General features: G+C 40.1%; 1 protein-coding gene across 2 annotated transcripts in view; it reads right to left on the reverse strand.

The window, feature by feature from the left end:
• RMND5B (required for meiotic nuclear division 5 homolog B) overlaps positions 1-13194 on the reverse strand; it is a 34067-nt gene extending 20873 nt beyond the window's left edge. The window contains exons 1-2 of one of the 2 annotated variants that reach the window (XM_053719822.1): positions 12684-13194; positions 2975-3120 (exon numbers count right to left, since the gene is read on the reverse strand). In XM_053719822.1, the coding sequence (XP_053575797.1) occupies positions 2975-3120; positions 12684-12843 (306 nt within the window). In that variant the 5' untranslated portion in view covers positions 12844-13194. The remainder of the gene's footprint in view (positions 1-2974; positions 3121-12683) is intronic. The other variant, XM_053719823.1, reaches the window with a different exon arrangement.
• Between the last annotated feature and the right edge of the window lie 8160 nt (positions 13195-21354).

Below are 21354 nucleotides of genomic sequence, written 5' to 3' on the forward strand. Positions count from 1 at the left end.
CTCAAAACATACTGTTTCGAGACCCTTTGAGAGCATGGAATAAACAGTGTAGATTCTGGGGATTAAATAGGAGGGTGACCAGATATCTGCCCATACAAGGAAAGCCAAAATGTATCCCCAGCTAAACCACACGGCCCTTTCAACAATGGAGAACCCAAGGCTTGACCTCTATTGCACAAATAATTAACCCCACTATGTTTCAAATGCTCCCCTTTCATAGCCTGCAAGACATTTATGGCATATCTTCCGGCTCTATGTTTGCTTACTTTCAATGCAGACATTATGTCCAGGCTCTTATCTCAACTGACCTGCCCATGATCACAAACTCCAACATAGACAGACTGTGCAGCATCACAAAACAAGGGTCCCACTCCATCACACACATCTACAATAGGATTACAGCCCACCTGGAGCAGTCCGCCATGCAAACAATATACGCTAAATGGCAGGGGATGAGGGATATCTCAATCACCCTACAAGAGATCATAACAAGCTTTTCAAGAGTCCACAAGGCCACACTCTCTGCTTACTCGAGAGAAGCACATACTAAACTAATCCACCAAACATATATCCTACCGAAATTAAGAACCAAGTGGGTTCCACAAGCAGTGGGCTTATGCAATAAGTGCTCAGCTGTATCCCCCGATCTTACACATCTTATGTGGGACTGCCCTAAACTGAAGAGATTATGAGGCAAAGTTAGCTATTGGCTCCAGAAAATCCTACGTGTAAATGTGGTTCTAATGTTATTTTCTTGCATGACATGGGCGTTGTACCGCGGCGCCAGAAATTTTTACATTCTGTGATTCTGCTTACCAGAAGACTAATCTTACAATACTGGATATCAACCAAAGCCCCTCCCTTTAAGAAATTGACGAACGCAGTGAAAGCCCAAATTCTTTTAGAACAGGCTGATGTGCAGGGAGACCTAGACAAGAGAATCAAAGCTTTTGTCCACAAATGGAAACCCTACCTATTGCATATCTCTCCTTCCTTAAGACACAGAATACTCCACCCCTTTCGTAATTCAATGTTCATTCTTGAAGAGAACTTATCTGGCAGATGGTGCCCCCCTCCCTGCCCCCCCCCCCCCTTACATTCAGACTAAATATGGCTTACACTATGCTACACCAACATATACCCGATTATTTGTGCAGGGAGGTCTCCATACCCCCCCCCACCCCCTGAGCAGAGGGTTCAGAACGGTATAGTTCTTACATTTTGCTTGATGTTGTTTTATGTTATATGTAGCGATATTGCTTTGCCCTGTAGGGTAGGAGGGGTGTTGCATCCACTGTACTTTTATCTGTGATCATGTTATTTCTGTACGTGTATCTTTCATGTTGTGATGAATCTGGACTATAAATAAAGTTTAAAAAAAAAAAAAAAACTGTACAGTACCTGTAAAATAGTGACAATTACTGTAGTAAAATTTGCCAGACTACAACACTGAGACACATAGTGCACTGTAATGCTGTAAACAGAATGAACAGCTCAAAATCAACATGGTGCCAGTCACTTTTCTCACAATATTATGATGAATACAGTACTGTTTCAAAATCCTTGGAGTTTTAACTTCAGCTCCACAAAGCGCTGTATTAGCGAAGCTCTGTAAAGTCAGTATACCTGTATTTATTGTCACTGGGTGATATTTGGCTCTACTCTTCCTTCAGGATAAGCCCATTTAAAGGGTGTCCCTGAAACAGGTAAGCAACTGTGAGGATTCTGTTTTCAGAGCTAAGTATAATGTTCTTTTAAGTCTATTGTCTTCTTTATTCATACATGGAGGTATAAACCTCTATATATTTAAGGCATTTCACCCATCCTATCAACGTTTGTGCATTGGAACTATTCAAAAATCAATTAAAAGCACTTACCCAATACTCAGGTATGGTCCTTGACTAATAATGGTGAGCGTTTTTATCTACTACCTATTTTGTTAATCCACTTCTCGCTTCTTTACCTCTCTGCATGTTTACTGCTTTATGCAGAGCAAGCAAACAAGACACAACTTACAAATTGCCATTACTGCCAATTGTTTAAAAATCCCATTCTATTTAACTGACTGTGATTAGAGCAAATTAAAAAATGTATATGTTGTGAAATGTTTTGTAACCCAATGCGGCCTGCTTGTCACACTTCAGTACAAATATGCTTAGAAAGTGGTTATTTCATCAGTAGCAGTTCCTGTCTTTCCAAACCATATGTGGGTCAAATCTAAATATTGGCAGATAATGCTTTTAAAAAACACATTAAAATTAGGATACTCTTAAAGGGCCATAATACCCAAATGTTTAAACACCTGAAAGTGATGCAGCATAGCTGTAAAAAGCTGACTAGAAAATATCACCTGAACATCTCTATGTAAAAAAGAAAGATATTTTACCTCAAAAGTTCCTCAGTAGCCACATCCCATTGTAAAGGACTTCTAAGCAGCATATCAATATGTCTGTCCCGGGACAGCGGAAGGAGCAAGCTTACGTGCACTCTCATCTTATTTCCCTATTCAGTTTAAAGGAAGTTTGCTATAAAATCTCATGAGAGTTAAGTGAAATCACATGAGATCACAGTAAAAGAGTTGATGACCTCAGCACTGCTGATGCTGATTGGCTGCTGTTCATTTCTTCATTTTTTTTACCTGCAGCTGAGTATAACTTTTTACATAGAACTTACTCTGCTGAGCTGAGGAGATTGTGAGGTAAAATATCTTCCTTTTTTTCATAGAGATGCTCAGGTGATATTTTCCTGTCAGCTTTTTACAGTTATACTGCATCAGTTTCAAGTGATTTAGCACATGAGTATTATGTCCCTTTAAGCAAGTTAAACATATAGTCAAATGGAACATGAAACCCAAAATTTGTATTTAATGAATCTGAAAGCGCATATAAATATTAAACAAGTTTCCATTTTACTTATCAATTTTTTTTTTACTAAGTGTGGGGGGAGTAATCTATTAACTAAGAAATATACTCACTCTGTCAATGGCTTTCCCTACTCTGGAAACACTACTGTGCATATCTTTGTGGTCCGACGCCAACTTCTGGACTGTTTCTCTGATTTTACGGCAGCGCTGGGACATCATTAGTGAAAGAGCAGGGGACAGGGGTACTCCTTGCATGGCTGTAAAAAAAAAATAAAAAAAAAAAAATAAAAAGGATCAAGACTATTTGTCCCAGTAATAAACAGACTATATTTCTGACATTATTAAAAAAAAAAAAAAGAAATAAAGTGACATTAACCCTAATGTGCAAAATATAATTTTTGTATAGAAAATTAAAACTTTACGTTCAAGTTCAAACTGGGATGCAGACGACAAATTAAAAGCAATTATAATTTCTTTATTCTGAATTGACAGCATTGAACTGACAAAGTAAAAATAGGACTAGGGTAGAAGAGAGGGAGGTTGTGATGTCACCAAGTCAACAGGTTGACAGGAGGACAAACAAGTCTTTAGTCATAAAACTAAAGTGGAAACTATAATGGAAGGTAAATAAGGAGAAGAAACTGTGGTATGTTGTGAGCAACTGTGTTCTTATTTGTGCCTGACACAGTGTCAAGCAAGGTCACTGAGAGACTGGATATTACCAGAGAATTTAGTAAATAGAGCACTCACTTGTGAGAATAGTATATACACAAGGATAGGGGGAAAAATACCACTACAGATAAAAATGTACTTGGTATATATAATTAAAGAATCCACAAATAGCGGGTGTGTAAACAAGACAAACATACATAAATAATTAAAAGAAAAATAGCTATCAAGTCTGTGTGAGACTGCTATAGACAGGCAATTAGTTAGAGATGCCAAAAGGGGAATTGATAATATAAGAAGGGAAGCCAAAGAATCCCTGTCTAGGACTATGGTTATATACATGCAATATTCCTCACATAGCAAGCAGGGACACGCATATATATATATATATATATATATATATATATATATATATAACTGCTTTGTACTCTGTGTGTATATATATATATATATATATATATATATATATATATATATATATATATATATATATATATATATATATATATATATATATATATATATATATATATATATATTATAAATAAAAAAAAGTCTGCCAGTACTTAAGATGGTGGTGACAATTGTGGAGTGGGGGAGGGAAGAGAGCTGTTTGAGAGGGGTCAGGGAGGGATCAGGGGATGGGATGTGTCAGTTGGGAGGCTGATCTCTACACTAAAGCTAAAATTAACTCAACAAGCTACCTAATTAACCCCTTCACTGCTGGGCATAATACAAGTGTTGTGCGCAGCGGCATTTAGCGGCCTTCTAATTACCAAAAAGCAATGCCAAAGCCATAAATGTCTGCTATTTCTGAACAAAGAGATCCCAGAGAAGCATTTACAACCAATTGTGCCACGATTGCTCAAGATGTTTGTAAATCAATTCAGTGAGAAACCTAAAGTTTGTGAAAAAGTTAACGATTTTTTTTATTTGATCGCATTTGGCGGTGAAATGGTGGCATAAAATATACCAAAATTCGCCTAGATAAATACTTTGGGTTGTCTTCTAAAAAAAAAATTATACACATGTGAAGGGTTGTTCAGGGTTGCCTGACAGATATCAGTGTTACAATGTAACCATCGCTAATTTTGAAAAAAAAAATGTTTTGGAAATAGCAAAGTGCTACTTGTACTTATTGCCCTATAACTTGCAAAAAAAAGCAAAGAACATGTAAACATTGGGTATTTCTAAACTCAGGACAAAATTTAGAAACTATTTAGCATGGGTGTTTTTTGGTGGTTGTAGATGTGTAAGATTTTGGGGGTCAAAATTAGAAAAAGTGTGTTTTTTTCCCATTTTTCATCATATTTTATAAAAAAAATTATAGTTAATTATAAGATATGATGAAAATAATGGAATCTTTAGAAAGTCCATTTAATGGCGAGAAAAACGGTATCTAATATTTGTTTGTACAGTAAATGAGTAAGAGGAATTACACCGCAAAAATAGCCCTGGTCCTTATCGGTCAGAAAATTTAAAAGTGCTGTGGTCACTAAAGGGTTACATTGAAAAAACAGGGGCACTTTCATTCATTAAAATTTACATTGTTGTTTATTTTTTTTAAATACTTTTCAATTGTTTTCTTTAGGAAACCCAGACTGGCGATCTGCAAGAGGAGAGGAGTGGCCGAGGGGTTATATTGCTCACCCCCCTCCTATCCTGCATGTCTAAATAGCACTCCTGTTATATGCGTATCATGCAGGGTAGTTATGGGGCGCCGTGTAAATCGCACACAGTCAGTAGACATATGCAGGTGTGACTGAAAGTAGAGGTAAGTGTGATCAATTGAAGAACCTGAGGGTGTGAGAATTAGCCACACGCTGCTTGGAGAGAAGCAAGGAGCATGGGATAGCGTGTTTGAGGGAGCTTCAGCGTATAATCCTGTCTGTAATGCTGATAATGATTAAAAATAAAAACATATGCCCTTTACTAGTTGCATTCTCTTTCTGCACTCTCTTCTCTCTCTCTCCTATTCTGCCCCTATTCTTTTTTTCTCATTTTCTCTCTTCCCTCCTCTTTACTTTCTCCACTCCCTTCTTCTCTTCAATCTCTTTTCATGTTTCCCTTATCTCTCTGTCCATTTCTATTCTATAAACACTATCTTCTCTTTCTAATCTCTTTGCTTTCTTCTTTTCTCTCCACTCCTCTCCCCTATTTTCTGTTTTTCTCTACTTTCTATCTCACCTTCCCTCTCTTCAATTGCCATTCTCTTTCTCCCCCCTCTCTTTTTCCACTCCAATTTCTCTTTCTTTATTCTAACTCTCCTCTCTGTTTACTCTTCTCCCTCTATACTTGCTCTTCTCTCCTTCTCCAGTCTCCCTCTTCACTCTTGTCTCTTCCTACTTCTCTATTCTTTTTCTCTCTCTCTCTCTCCACTCTCCTCTTTCTGTCTTTGTACACTATCTTTCCATTCTCTCCTCCTCTCTATTTTCTGTCTCTCTTTATTTCCCTCTTCTCCTTTCATTACCCTCTTTATTCACTCTCCAAATTTTCTACTCTTTTTCTTTCTTTTTTTTCTTTTTATAATATTTATTAACAATTTGTCATTTTTACAAATATCTCAAAACATCTCTTTACAGTATAAAACAGTCGTCAAAATATCTTACTCTGTGTGTACAATACATAGATAAAGAAAACTTTAATATTTTCTCTATATCCTTGTAGATCAGGTAATAATAATATAATATGATCTAAATTGGTAAATACCCTTCTTATCTCTCAGAGGCCTATACTATACGTTTTCAGGTCAGATTCTATTAATTCATTGCTTCCTACATTAAGTATTTCCTAACCCCCTCTCTACCTCCCCCCTCCACTCCTAAGATAAGTTGATGTTGGCAATTTGTTCTATGCTGATTCTAAATTCCTCACCTTGATAGAAAATAAAATCTTTTTTATCTCAAAATTTCCACTTGCTGGTAAATGTTAAAGGGACACTGAACCCAATTTTTTTATTTTGTGATTCAGAGCATGACATTTTAAGCAACGTTCTAATTTACTCCTATTATCAAATTTTCTTCATTCTCTTGGTATCTTTATTTGAAATGCAAGAATGTAAGTTTAGATGCCGACCCATTTTTGGTGAACAACCTGGGTTGTCCTTGCTGATTAGTGGATAAATTCATCCACCAATAAAACAGTGCTGTCCAGAGTTCTGATCCAAAAAAAGCTTAGATGTCTTTTTCAAATAAAGATAGCAAGAGAACGAAGAAAAATTGATAATAGGAGTAAATTAGAAAGTTGCATGCTCTATCTGAATCACGAAAGAAAAAAAATTTGGGTTCAGTGTCCCTTTAAATCAATATCTATACACTGCCAAATGGACAGCAAATGCATATATTTTTAATAACTGTATTAAAATGACTATTTGCTATGGTTTAAAATGAAAAAATATAAAAGATTACTGAACAATAAGGTGTTTCCCAATGGCTAAAAACATATAAAAAGAGGGTGTGTGGTGTGGGCAGGTGACTGTTGGGATCAGTGGCGAGTTACATTTTGGCCTGGCTAGTAGTTTAGAACTTGAAATGTTGAGCCCTGTGTGTATATATATATATTTGCAGTAAGATCCGCACTCACCAGCAACCACAACCACTCTGTGCACAGCCACAAGTAAATTCAGAGAATGGGCAGCATGTAGAACAGGATTCGGTGTAAATCCCACAGTATCCACAGCAGCAAATTAAGCCAGCACCAAAGATAATGAATATCACCTTTTATTGTGGAAAAATCATAACGTTTTGGCCCTAGCAAGGAGGCCTGGGAGACTTGCTTCATGTGACCAAGACCTCCTTGCTGGGGCCGAAACTTTATGATTTTTCTACAATAAAAGGTGATATTCATTATCTTTGGTGCTGGCTTACTTTGCTGCTGTGGATACTGTGGGATTTACACCGGAATCCTGTTCTACATGCTGCCCATTCTCTCTCTATCTATATATAGTCCTAAAGCCCGTGTACACGGGCCATTTTTTACAGTACAGCGGTTCCACCCCTTGCTCTCTATCCCCCCTCTATTTTGCTCTCTCTCTCCCCCTCTCTTTTCCTCCCTCTCTTTTGCGATCTCTCTCCCCTCTCTTTTGCCCTCTCTCTCTCCCCCTCTCTTTTGCGCTCTCCACATCTTGTTTGCTCTCTCACCTCTTTTGCTCTCTCTCCCCTATCTTTTGCTCTCTCTTCCCCTCTCTTTTGCTCTCTCTCTCCCCCCCTCTCTTTTGCTCTCTCTCTCCCCCCCTCTCTTTTGCTCTCTATATCCCCCCTCTTTTACTGTCTCTCCCCCTCTTTTGCTCTCTCCCCCTCTCTTTTTCTCTCTCTCCCCCTCTCTTTTGCTCTCTCCCCCCCTCTTTTGCTCTCTCTCTCTCCCCCTCTCTTTTGCTCTCTCTCTCCCCCTCTTTTGCTCTCTCTCTCTCCCCCTCTCTTTTGCTCTCTCTGTCTCCCCCCTCTTTTGCTCTCTCCCCCCTCTTTTGCTCTCTCCCCCCTCTTCTGCTCTCTCCCCCCTCTTCTGCTCTCTCTTTCCCCCCTCTTTTGCTCTCTCTTTCCCCCCTCTTTTGCTCTCTCCCCCCTCTTCTGCTCTCTCTTCCCCCCTCTTTTGTTCTCTCCCTTTTCTTTTTCCCTCTTTCCCCCTCTCTTTTGCGGTTTCTCTCACTCTCCCCCCTTCTCTTTTGCTCTCTCTATCCCCCCTCTCTTTTGCTCTCTCTATCCCCCCTCTCTTTTGCTCTCTCTATCCCCCCTCTCTTTTGCTCTCTCTATCCCCCCTCTCTTTTGCTCTCTCTATCCCCCCCTCTCTTTTGCTCTCTCTATCCCCCCCTCTCTTTTGCTCTCTCTATCCCCCCCTCTCTTTTGCTCTCTCTATCCCCCCCTCTCTTTTGCTCTCTCTATCCCCCCCTCTCTTTTGCTCTCTCTATCCCCCCCTCTCTTTTGCTCTCTCTATCCCCCCCTCTCTTTTGCTCTCTCTATCCCCCCCTCTCTTTTGCTCTCTCTATCCCCCCCTCTCTTTTGCTCTCTCTATCCCCCCCTCTCTTTTGCTCTCTCTATCCCCCCCTCTCTTTTGCTCTCTCTATCCCCCCCTCTCTTTTGCTCTCTCTATCCCCCCCTCTCTTTTGCTCTCTCTATCCCCCCCTCTCTTTTGCTCTCTCTATCCCCCCCTCTCTTTTGCTCTCTCTATCCCCCCCTCTCTTTTGCTCTCTCTATCCCCCCCTCTCTTTTGCTCTCTCTATCCCCCCCTCTCTTTTGCTCTCTCTATCTCCCTTCTCCCCTTTCTTTTGCTCTCTTTCCCCCTCTCTTTTGCGGTTTCTCTCCCTCTCTCTTTTGCTCCCCCCCCCCCTCTTTTGCTCTCTCCCCCCCCTCTTTTGCTCTCTCCCCCCCCTCTTTTGCTCCCCCCCCCCCTCTTTTGCTCTCTCTATCCCCCCTCTTTTGCTCCCCCCCCCCCTTTTTTGCTCTCTCTATCCCCCCTCTTTTGCTCTCTCCCCCCCCCCTCTTTTGCTCTCCCCCCCCCCCTCTTTTGCTCTCTCTATACCCCTCTCTTTTGCTCTCTCTATCCCCCCTTTCCCCATTCTTTTGCTCTCTTTCCCCCTCTCTTTTGCTGTTTCTCTCCCTCTCTTTTGCTGTCTCTCCCCTTTCTTTTGCTTTCTTTCCCTCTCTCTTTTGCCGTCTCGCTCCCCCTCTCTTTTGCTCTCTCTCCCTCTCTTTTGCTCTCTCTTCTTTCTTTTACTCTCTTTCCCTCCTTTATTTTGCTCTCCAAACCCCCTCTCTTTTGCTGTCTCTATCCCCCCCTCTTTTGAGCTCTCTCTTTCACAATTCACAGCCGCATAGCCCGCCCACGTCACACCCGACCCCACCCGTGCCACGTCTGGCCCCGCCCCTGTCACACCTGGTCGGCCCCAGGTGCCAGAAGGTTAGTCTGTTTAAGGCCAGGTGCGTCTGTCCTCGCGCAGTCTCTACTGCACGACAGCTTCGGACAAACACACTTGGCCTTTTATATTATAGGAGAGATATATATACCGTATATATATATATATATATATATATATACACACACACACTCACACACACAATATCTCATTCTCTCTGTTTACTTTCTTCACTTCTTTACTCTCTCCTTTATTTCATGTTCACTCTCCTCTTAATAATAATGATAATAATAATAATAATAATAATAATAATAACTACTATTATTTATATAGCACCTTTCTCCCCCTTTCTCCCAGTGGGACTCAAAGCGCTTTTCAGCGCTCGCTCTCGAAATGAACCAAATCGGCAGCTGAATATTAATAGTTGTTATTACCCAATTTAATGGTACTCATTTTATCGACCTCGGAAGATTAAGGGCTGAGTCGGCCCTGCCGGGATTTGAACCTGTGACCTTTGAACAGGCTTTTTGTAGTCTAGGCATTTTACCAACTTAGCTATATAAATAAAATCTTCTCGGTCTTCACTCGCTTTCTCTCACCACTGTCTCAATGTCTTTACTTTCTCTCCTTTTTCTCTTAACTTTCTCCTACTCTCTGAAGGGGCAGAGCTGAAGTCTGATTTGTGCATGGAGCTGACAGGGTAGGTGATCTCTGGTTTGATATGGATACTGGGCGGACAAAGAGTTTGAAAGATCATGGTTTCAAATTAGGTCTATTTTGGGTATGTAGCTGACTTGGGAGTTTTAAGGCCAGGAGCTAGATTTTATTTGGGCATAGTACTTACAGAGCAGCTTCTGTGTCAGGGTCATTCTGCTCTGAGTTGAGATTTGAGAGGGGGGGGGGGTCCTTTACAGTACATTAACATTATTCTGGCATAGTTCTAAAGTCTTACCCTTCAGAGCAGCATTTTCTTGACCCTGCAGTATATATTATTTAAAGGATTTTAAGGAAGCCACTTCATGCCTTACAGTTCTATTTTATTTTGCTTCAAGTACAGAACAGCTGCTTTCACTTTTAATCTCACTTGCCAAATTGGAATAAATCAATTTTTGTTTTTTATGGCAAAAAAAGCAATTATATCAATAACAGACTTTTTAACTCATTCCAAGTTGTTGTTATGTCATCAATGTAGAGCAAAGCACCAGATAAGAGTAAAGGCGGGTTTTACTCCCTAAAACCTTGATATTTTAACTGGTGGTCAAATTGTGCACACCCAAATGTTATGGTCGAGTAGTGGAAACACTGATAAAAGAGAATTGTAATTGAATGTACTAATTTAGCAGCAACTTTGGGAGTTGGAAATTAATTAAGGTTGAATATTTGCCAGAAACCCAAAGGAAGGGTTTGGGTAAACTTTAAAGCACATAGGGACAGAGTTCAGCAAAATTCAGAGCAATTCATATTTATTTAGTTGAATTTTGCATTTTGATTCGAGTTTAGGTGCCTCATAGTTTGTTTGCCTTAGAGGAATAAGCCCTTATCGTCCCCTCTGATTTAACTAAAATAGAATGAAACCCCTCATTTGAAAGAGAGGAGACCCCTTTTTGAATTGTAAGTGATGTGGCACTTTAATTTTAGAGCCCCTATCACCTCCCATGAAAGACGGCTTGAGACCCCATTTTAAAAAGAGGGGACTCCTCTCTATACAATGATGGCTGAAAGCCATAAAAAGGAACCTAATTTATTTACTGTATGGGGCACTGGATCCAAGAGTCCCTTTCATGTTTTGACAGGTGATTGCCGTAGAAAATCACAATGACCTATCTGCTATGTGAGTTGGTAGAATGTCTATGCTCTAAAAGGATTCCTAGCACCCCAAATGACATCTTTTCAAAGACAAAAATGACCCTCTTTCAACGGGGGAAATCACATTGTCATTTGCCTGTCAGCTAGTCACTATGGCAACAGTGATCACCTAACAAACCATGTGTGATGGGGGAAATTTGTGGGCAGTCTGTTGCTCCTACAATACACAGAGGGTCATGTGAGCTCTTTTTTTAAAGCAGCAATTCAGCTCTTTCAAATTAGTGGTTCTGTTTTTATTCAGCTGTCATGTGACTGTCTTTGTTGTGACAAATACCACTCAGTATTGGTCCTATCTTGGGTTTTCTGGTGAATCTACACTACAGTGGACCTCATCACCCTAACCATAGAAATATATCATATGAGCCTTCCTTTGAGAGAGGAAAAAAAAAGTCCCACCATTCAGATAATATGTTTCAGGTCCTTACTGCTGTCAAGTAATCCTCCTACAAATAACAAATCACCTGGCAGATTCACTAGCCTCATGTTGTAGGGGCTCACAGATCCTTGTTTCCTTTAGCCAATTAAAAAAAAAATAATCAAGAATTTATATAAATATAACTAGGTTAGCTGCTCAAAAATAGAGAACCTTTTGTGAAATTCAATTTAGGAATATTTTCACTGCAAATATAAGTTTGGACAGACACAGCCATACATTTTTCAAATGGTTCGTTTCCCCTTTGTAAAAACAGAATTTTGTATATTGATCTAATTTTTATTGTTAGATGGGGTTTTTTTCTGCTCATTTTCTGGATATATTGCAAGATAGTGCAAGGGAACAAAAAAATACATTTTATCATCTACTATAAATAATACTAAGAATATTTTTTATTGAATAACATGAGAATAGGAATTAGGGTGGGATATGCAAACAATTGCTATATATTTTACATTTCAAAATATGTTGGTATTTATTTTAAACTAATTTCATATGAGATATCCCATATTCAGATAATTCAGCAAATTAGAGTTAGTTATTTTCTATAAGCAATTGGTCAACTGAAAATAACAAGGTGGGGCATAACTCACAGTGAAATCAATTAAATATAGTGTCAAACAGCACTATATAAATTGGCCACACATGCACATTGTATATGAGCAATTAAGCACTGCGCTTCATAAAAACCTGCATAATGTTTTAAAATTAGTTCAAACTTAATTTGTCAGTAACATTTGCACGATCTTGCAGTCAAGGATCACACTCACTGAAATGCCTCAAATACAGTTTATTTCTTAAATGAAGCCAATTAGGGACAGTTATGAATAAACTGCTGCATTGTATAGAATGTTACAGAGCCAGGGCTCTGGATCCTGTTCAATACAAGAAAAGAGGGTTAACACTGCACATGTTCCACTTCCCCCCATTATCAGAATTTGTCATTGTAACATCTTTTTAATTGGAAAAAACAATTCCACTGCCAGTGTTATTCTAATACAAACCATGTGGGGGCTGTTGAGTACCTGGGCTGCTTAGCTCCTCCTTCAGTTCAGTGACAGACCTCAGAAGCTGCTCCAGGCTTCTCCGGCTGCTCTCCCCATAGTTCAGGAACCGCTGCAGCACCTTTTCCAGCTCCAATTCCACTCCGAAGCAGCGCTCCATAATTATGAGGGGCACCTACAACTAGACGGGTAACAAGCTTGGCACACAGGCACTTTCCTCTTGTGGCCACAGAGGGGGGTATTTGTCTTCTCTGATTACTGGCGACAGAGTGTATCAAATCCTGAGAGCAGCCAGCGTCTACCTACCAGTAAGGAGGGGGGTCTAATACCTCATTCTATATGCACGATAGACTCGAGCATACCAATGTCCTGCCAGACTCAGTATCCACAGCAAATCCAGAATCCCCCTTGCTCCTGAGCTAGCATTCAGCTGCAAACCCCTCCCATGTCTAAGTCACGGCACTCTCCCTTTGTCCGCTTAAGGTGGACCTGCATAGTTCCAACATAATAGGCAAATGATATAATCTAATAAAGATATAACAGTGTACATTGTTTTTATAAAAGTAACATATTTTCTACTCATTTTAGTCTGTCAAAATGTCAAATAAAATGCATATCAGTGCATTTCAGGTTTAATTAGAAGCATTTGTATACAATACTCTTGTATTAACAAAAATGCTTCTAGTAAAACTATCACTGTTTCAGGCTGAGGGGCGAATGGAGCTCGAGGTCCCTGGTTCCATGTGAGCCTTTAGGGGCTTAAACAGCAGTTATGAAGCAGTGGTCTAAAGATCGCTGCTCTGGTCCGCTGCCTCTGAGGCATATACTGATTGGGCTGATTGACACCCCCTGCTAGCAGTTCTGGTGAACTGCTTGTGCAATCTGTTGGCATTCAGCAGCGTATCATATCGGACAGACGTTGATAAATTGGCCCCTGAGTGTTAAAGACCCCAAAGCAAATCCTGTAAACATAGGACAGGGTTTCTAAACTCCATCCCTCAAGTACCCCTAACAGGCCAGATTTTTATTATACCTTGCACAGGTGAAATAATCAGCTGATAGTGAGAGTAGGTAACCATGGCTACTGATCAACTGATTATTTCACCTGTAATCTAGCTAAAATCTTGTGAATATCTGGCCTGTTAGGGGTGCTTTATAATTGGTGTTGAAAAACACTGATATTGGCTGCAAATCAGTAGCTGATTTAAGCAATTTGCACTATTTTGAAAAAAAACTAAAAACACTGTAGGTCACATGATAAGCTTTTTGGTCTCTACAAGAGTGTGGACAAGCAAAACCTTTATACAAAAAGGGGGTTAATCTCCTTTTAACCCCTTGCGCCATATGGATTTAAGAAGGTACTACGTCACACAGTACTTTTCCCAGTGTACTGTGTTGACGTAGTATCTACATCCTACACAGTAGCGCATGCTGTAGTCCTGACTATTAGCTTAGACTGCAGCCGGGTGCAGAAGGCATCTGCCTTCATATGTATGGTGTACTGATAGTGCTCCCTTTACCATATGAAGCCAGATCGCAGAGACAGACAGTGACACTGTCTGTATCTGCTGTAGAAATGAGGGAGGCCCATTGCCAGAGGGGAGGAAGGGGAAGGTTCCCTTCGCTACAGAAAATATTTTACTAAGAGAAAGGAAGGAATTGGTCCACTACACTGCAGCAAAGGAGATATGAGCCTTACAGTATAAAAGCTATGACACACTGAGAGCAGTGCAGCGCACAGCGTGATAATGCGGCTGTGCGTGCTTAGTGTGTCCTGCCTTTTCATCTCTGCACACTCAGCCGCGCTAGGTTGCATAGCTGAGCGCTTAGTTAAAAATATTTGAACTTCAGAAGCGATGCGACACGGCGCGAAGCAGCTGGTTTGCCTTACGCTGCACCGCTTGCAGTGTGTCACAGCCATAGCTTTGAGAGAGAGGTAAGGAGGGGGAGGGGGGTTCGTTACACTACAGAAAACATTTTATTTTATTAATAAATATATACAAAAAATCATTTTAAAAATGTATATAAACTGGGTACTGGCAGAAACCCAGATGATGGAGACCATTGGGAGGGGGGAGTGGTTAGAAAAATGTTTGGGAGGGATCAGGGAGGTGGTAGGGTAAGGGAAGGTCCTACACTGCAGAAAATTTATATAATAATAAAAAATGAAAAAGTCCTAAAACTTAATACTGTCTGCCAGTACCTAAAATGGTGGTGAAAAGTGTGTGTGTGTGTGGGAGGAGCTGGTGTAAGAGGTGTAAGATAAGAGGGTAATCTTTACACTAGAATACTATTACTTTTGCCAGCTAACTAATTAACACCTTCACTGCTGGAAATTTCAGAAGTGTGGTGCACAGCTGCTGTTAGCGGCCTTTTAATTATCAAAAAGCAATGTCAAAGCCATGCATTTCTGCTGTTTCTGAACAAAGGGGATCCCAGAGAAGCTTTTACAACCATTTGTGTTATGAACGCACAATTGGTATGTAAATAGTTTCAGTGAGAAACCCAAAAGTTTGTTAATTTTTTTTTTATATGATCACATTTGGCGGCAAAAGGGTGCATGGATAATACCAAAATGGGCCTAGATCAATATGCTGTGTTGTCTATTAAAAAATATATAGCTTTGATAGGTAAATCAAAAAACCAAGGCTCTATTTCTGTTTAAATGAAGTGATAGCAAAAATGCTAAAAATTCTCTGGTTCTCTGCGAACATTTTTCTCTGAAATTCCAGGATCTGAAGAGGTTAAAATGCATCATCATCAGAATTTTAAACAGTGTCCGATAAAGCTTACATGATACAAGACACCACTGGCTATCTTAGCAGACACGCTGTTTAAAATGATAAATATGCTGAATGTGAAAGCTTTTACAAGGAACACTTTTGCTAAACGTGTATTGCAAAAATGCTTCTACTCAAAACTAAAGCATAATAAAATGCATTTCAGTTTTATCTAGAAAGTCCCTTTAAAGGGACAGTCTAGTCAAAAATAAACTTTCATGATTCAGATAGGGCATGTAATTTTAAACAACTTTCCAATTTACTTTTATCACCAATTTTGCTTTGTTCTTTTGGTATTCTTAGTTGAACGCTAAACCTAGGTAGGCTCATATGCTAATTTATTAGCCCTTGAAGGTCGCCTCTTATCTGACGTTAGTTCATGTGTGCTATAAAGATAACATTGTGCTCACGTATGTGGAGTTACTTAGGTGTCAGCACTGGTTGGCTAAAATGCTAGTCTGTCAAAAGAACTTAGATAAGTCTACAGAGGCTTATATATAATGTAATCACAGAGGTAAAAAGTGTATTAATATAACTGTTGGTTATGCAAAACTGGGGAATGGGTAATAAAGGGATAATCTATCTTTTTAAACAATAACAATTCTGTTGTAGACTGTCCCTTTAATGTTCAGTTTATGAAAAAATCTTGCACTTTCTACACACTCATCTGTTATGCACTAAACATTGATAGTTACAGGACTTAAAGTGAATGTAAATTTTGATGATAAAGTGCTAAAAATTCGATTAAAAACCGGGGCACTTTAATTCATCAAAATTTACATTTCACTTGTGTTGTAAAAAAAAATACTTACCTTTTAATGTTGACAGAAGCTCCAGCTTCCTCCACCCGTCGCAAAGCCTCTTCCTGGGTCTAAAATGAGGAATCCGGCTTCCTCCAATCACAGCGTTGAATCAGACACTGATTCCCCGGGATGGGAAGCCGTGATTGGAGGATGACCGATCCATCAGTTCTAAAATCAGAAATGGCTTGCGACGACCGGGGGAAGCTGGAAGGGCTGTCAAGTTTAAAAGGTTTTTTTTTTTCACAACAAGTGAAATGTAAATTATGATGAATTAAAGTGCCCCTGTTTTTAATGGAATCTTTAAAAACCGGGCACTTTCACATCAAAATTTACATTCACTTTAAGAGAGTTTTAAACGAGTCAAACAGTAGTAACAAAAGGTGTGTCTGAAGAATTCCTTACAATAAATACACAAACAATGATACTAACCTTATAGTGCAATATCTATCCAATTCCTACATAAGCCCATGGACTTGATTTACCAAGACTGTTGACAGATAAATATTGGAGAGTTTTTGCATTATGAAACAATTGTTTCACTTACTGAATATAGGCCAGTGCCTGTGGTTTTATACAGTACGGTTTTTTCCTACTATTTTCTTTTAGCGGTATTATTCTGCTTTCCAGCAATATAGTTACTGCATTTATATTTATATTTTTTTATTTCTCTACCTGGGAACTTGCAGAAGTTGACCAAAAACCTCTAGTTGTCACCTGTGGTCTGCAGTTGTCTTGTTGAGTTTGTGGTATTACTCCCCTTTACAGAAGCTTTAGCATTTCATCTTCCAATTTAAATAGGCCACTGCAGTATGCTTTACATGTAACAAAAGGTAAACATGTCAGCAGTCAGTCTAGAACACTGGTTTTCAGGCCACCCTAACAGGCAACATTTTGAGGATATCTGAATTAGAGCACAGGTGAAATAATCAGCTGCTTAGTAAACGTGGTTATTTTACCTGCCCTCATCCAAGGTAATCCAGAAAACCTGACCTTTTCGGGAGGCCTGAGGACAGGTTTGAAAACCAGTGGTCTAGAACACATCTTCTTAAACTGGGTCTCACTATCTGCTTTTGCTTTTGGGTCTTTAACACTCAGGGGCCAATTTATTAATGTCTGTCCGACATGATAAGCTGAGAGACATTGCTTAAGGCAGGTATGGTCATACAAGGGGAGGAAGGATCTGAAAGGATAGGGGGGGGTTAGTCTGAGCACTGAAAGGTGGATGGGGGGTATAAGCATGGGAGGCAGGGTATGAGAATGAAAGGGGGTGTAAATATGAAGGGGGAGTATAGAAGGAGCAGTGAGCATGGAATGGGGGAGTATGAGTATGGAAGGGAGGGTATGAATATGAAGGGGGAGTATGGAAGGGGCATTGAGCATGTTAGGAGAGGGGAGTATGAGCATGAAAATGGGGCGTATGAGTATGGAATGGAGGGTATGAGCATGGAATGGGGGTATGATGAATATGAAGGAGGATTATGGAAGGAGCAGGGGCAGTGAGCATGAAAGGGGGATATGAGCATGGAAAGATGAGTATGAAGGGGGAGTATGACTATGGAAGGGGGTATGAATATGAAGGGGGAGCATGGAAGAGGCAGTGAGCATGGTAGGGGGGAGTATGAGCATGGAAGGGGGGAGTATGAGTGTGAATGGGGAAGTATGGAAGGGGCAGGAAAGTGAGCATGGAAGGGGCAAGTATGAGTATGATTCATTATCAGTAAATATTTGATTTGTATACCTATTTTATATGCCCAGGGTCACGTAAAAATGTATTGAGTAAAAAGGGAAGACCTGGTCTACAAGAAGTGGAGGAAAAGCATTCAGATAGCAAATTTAAGCCATTCTAAACATCTGATATGCACCATACATGTTTAAATATCCTACATTTCCTATTATACCTCCCAACATCAAAAAAGAGGTAATCCAAGGAGGCTTAAAACAACAATTTTTTTTGGTAATCCATAAAACAAAAATGCAGCAACATGCTGCTATGTAGGGTACAATCTGAGGACAGAAAAAGTCCATTTATCCCTTTTTAATTTCTGTTCCTTTATTTTAAGATTTTCCATATCTTGGAACAAGTCTCCAAGTTTGGTATTGGGTGTGCCCTGGTCAAAAACATCCTGCAATTCCAATGTTTCAAAGTCATCGTCATCTGTCTCTTTGATAGAGAAGAAAGCTTCTGTATCCGCTATCAGGAGAGATATTGAGAGAGATTATTCTAGGTCTATATAATAGATTTAAGGAGGGTGCCGGCTGTAATACGCAAACCACTAATGTCAGGGAAAATGACTTAATAAAGGCAGAGAAAAGAGTTAGTGGTTTACTGGTAATTGGTAACGTAATTTACAAAACTCAATCTGGTGTAAAAATCCAGGCAAATAATATAAAAACAACTGCCTCTTAAATGTAACATAAACAGGAACTGATGCGAGTGCCTCTCTTATACCAAGAATATGTACTGTTTGGTGATGTCACAGTCCAAGTGTGTATTGAGATGTAGGGAATACAATAACAGCTTGCCTCTGCATGTGCATAGAACCACAACTTCCACAAAGATGCATAAAGCTCTTACCAGCTTGTAAGGAGGGAGGGAGGTAGATGAAGGTGTGGTTTACACAAACCTTCTGGATTCGACCGGTGTACTCTGTCTCCTATTCTCCTCTCCCAGCTCACAAGCTGACATCCTCATCCAGAAGCATTGGTGCAGCGTGCAGCAGAATCCCTTCATCAACAGCTCCAAAACGAGGCTCTGGCTCTCCTATCACAGACCCAGGATCCTGGACTAAGGAGAAGGGGCGGATCGGAGTCCCTGTACTCCGTAAAGTATAAAAAAAAAAGGTAATCCAAAGAGGCTTAGTCCGGATCAAAGTTAAAACTAACAAACTTTATGCATCAACATGCTGCTATGTAGGGTAAAATCTGAGGACAGAAAAAGTCTGACCAGTTTCGGTCGTATCAGACCGTAATCATAGAAAATAATTTAAACAGGTGTGTACCATACTTAAAATAGGCTAAAAACAACCTCATTGGTTAAGGCCAATGAGTGAACAGATTAACCCTATAGTATATATTGTTGGATGACTAGAAAAGCAGAAAAGCTTATCATATAGAAAAGAATGGTATTCGCATGATAGTTCAGGACTAGGTTAAATAAAGACTATGCAAAACATATGGATACATATATACACATTTGCTTAAGGTCTTATAGGCTCCATGTAGCTTCCATAATTATAAACTATTACTTCAATGAACACCACCATGCGTCTTACGCTTTAACCATACCTTGCCATATTGGCCACCCTTGAATAAAGACACTGACAACTTGGTTTTGGCGAAATTTGGAAAGGTCACTTTAATATTTGTATATTAATAAATGGGATAATAACATATCCCTAAATCTGAATCAATTTTCCATAACAAACAATGCACCAGACTTGAACTTGGGCCCACGCAACAGGGGTCAGACCACAATAGCCCCCTGTGGCGGAGTAAGAGAGGGGAGGAGAGAACCCGCAGCATAGAACACCCCCTAGTTAGACCACCGAATCACGACTTAGGATGAGGTATGCCACAGGATCCCCCACCCCTCAGATACCCCGCCCGCGTGCCAGACCCCAATTTCACCGCCAACAAAGAGACCCTCTATTCGCCAATACCTACTAGCTACCCTTATTAATCTTTCCATACCTTCATCATATCCTCCAGCATCGCTCTGATGTCCTGTAGGAACTGATCGTTACCTGTGTCATTGAGATGCACTCCGTCTGGTCTAAATAACTCCTCCCTCTTTGCCGCTATCAACGGGTGTTCCATTACTAGACCCCCAATACTTCTCAGTGCCTTGGCTGCTATTTGATTTATCTTTCTTCTGGACCCGTATCCTGCTCTTTGTGTGTCTGTGTTTCTCCAAAACATCCTTGAGATCATATTTGACCAAATTATTTTTACGCCTTGCCATGCTATGCCTAACCAGCTCATTACCTCCTTTACCTTTTCTTCTAGCTCTCTCAGAGGGAATGATCCTATGTCGTGACCCCCCAGATGAATAATTAGTACATCTGGCCGACCCCATCTCTGTCTTGCTTGCTGTATAGTACCGACTAACTTGTTCCATTTCATCCCTCTTTTCTCAATCCACCTAATACTGGCCTCCTTATGTGTAAAGCCTAAGTGTGTTCCTTGCCTTACTTTCTCTGCTCTTATGTGTGCCCAATGTATGTATGAATGCCCTACAACCCAAACTCTTAGTGCTGTTCCTGCAATTGAATAAAGAAAACAACATTGAACATATAACCAAAACCATTCAATAACCATAAGTGACACATTTTGTTGGCTCTATATACCCATAGACATACAAACCCTCATATATCTGTATATGAACATACACATACATATGCTCCTTCGCAATCCACCCTTTTTTATTCCCCACTCTTTTCCAATCTTATGTAAGATTTGTACGCTGCAGACCTCCATCTGCCATTTTCTTAATTTGTTCACCTGACCATCCTTTGCTTGCCGCGCTAGTTGCTGCCCCTATTTTAAATGAGTGTGGGGCGAAGTAAGCTCTTTCCCAACCTAACTTCCTCACTACATGCTCCAGCACCTTCCTGAATTGGAATTGTAACGTTAGCACCATCTTTGTGCCTAATCAAACACGACCCTCCTTATTGATGCCGTATATTCCCTTACGAATGCAACTGGGCACGCTATCCCCCCTGTTGCCTGCATTGACACCCATGCTCCTTTCCCAGCACTGTCCGTCTTTGATTTCCTAATTAAAATTAATACCCCATTCTCGCTCAATCTTATGTCTTCCAGCCTCAGGCCCCCCTCGCTATGCTTTTTGTTTTTGGCTAACAGTTCTCCTATTCTTAACGCTCCATGGTAAGCCAATGAAAATGCAACTCTGAATGCTAGGACCTCATCATTGTTAAAACAAACCTCATGTAACACCCATACCATAGTTCCCAATCTATCCTCCATTATTGGTTCCCTGCAATCCTTTACCACTCTTTCCCCCTGTGTTCCAGCCCTTCATTATCTTTTTTACCACAAACCGCTTAGATCTACCACCTCGTATAACTT

The sequence above is a fragment of the Bombina bombina genome, chromosome 6 (assembly GCF_027579735.1).
Source record: "Bombina bombina isolate aBomBom1 chromosome 6, aBomBom1.pri, whole genome shotgun sequence".
Classification (NCBI taxonomy): Eukaryota; Metazoa; Chordata; class Amphibia; order Anura; family Bombinatoridae; genus Bombina; species Bombina bombina.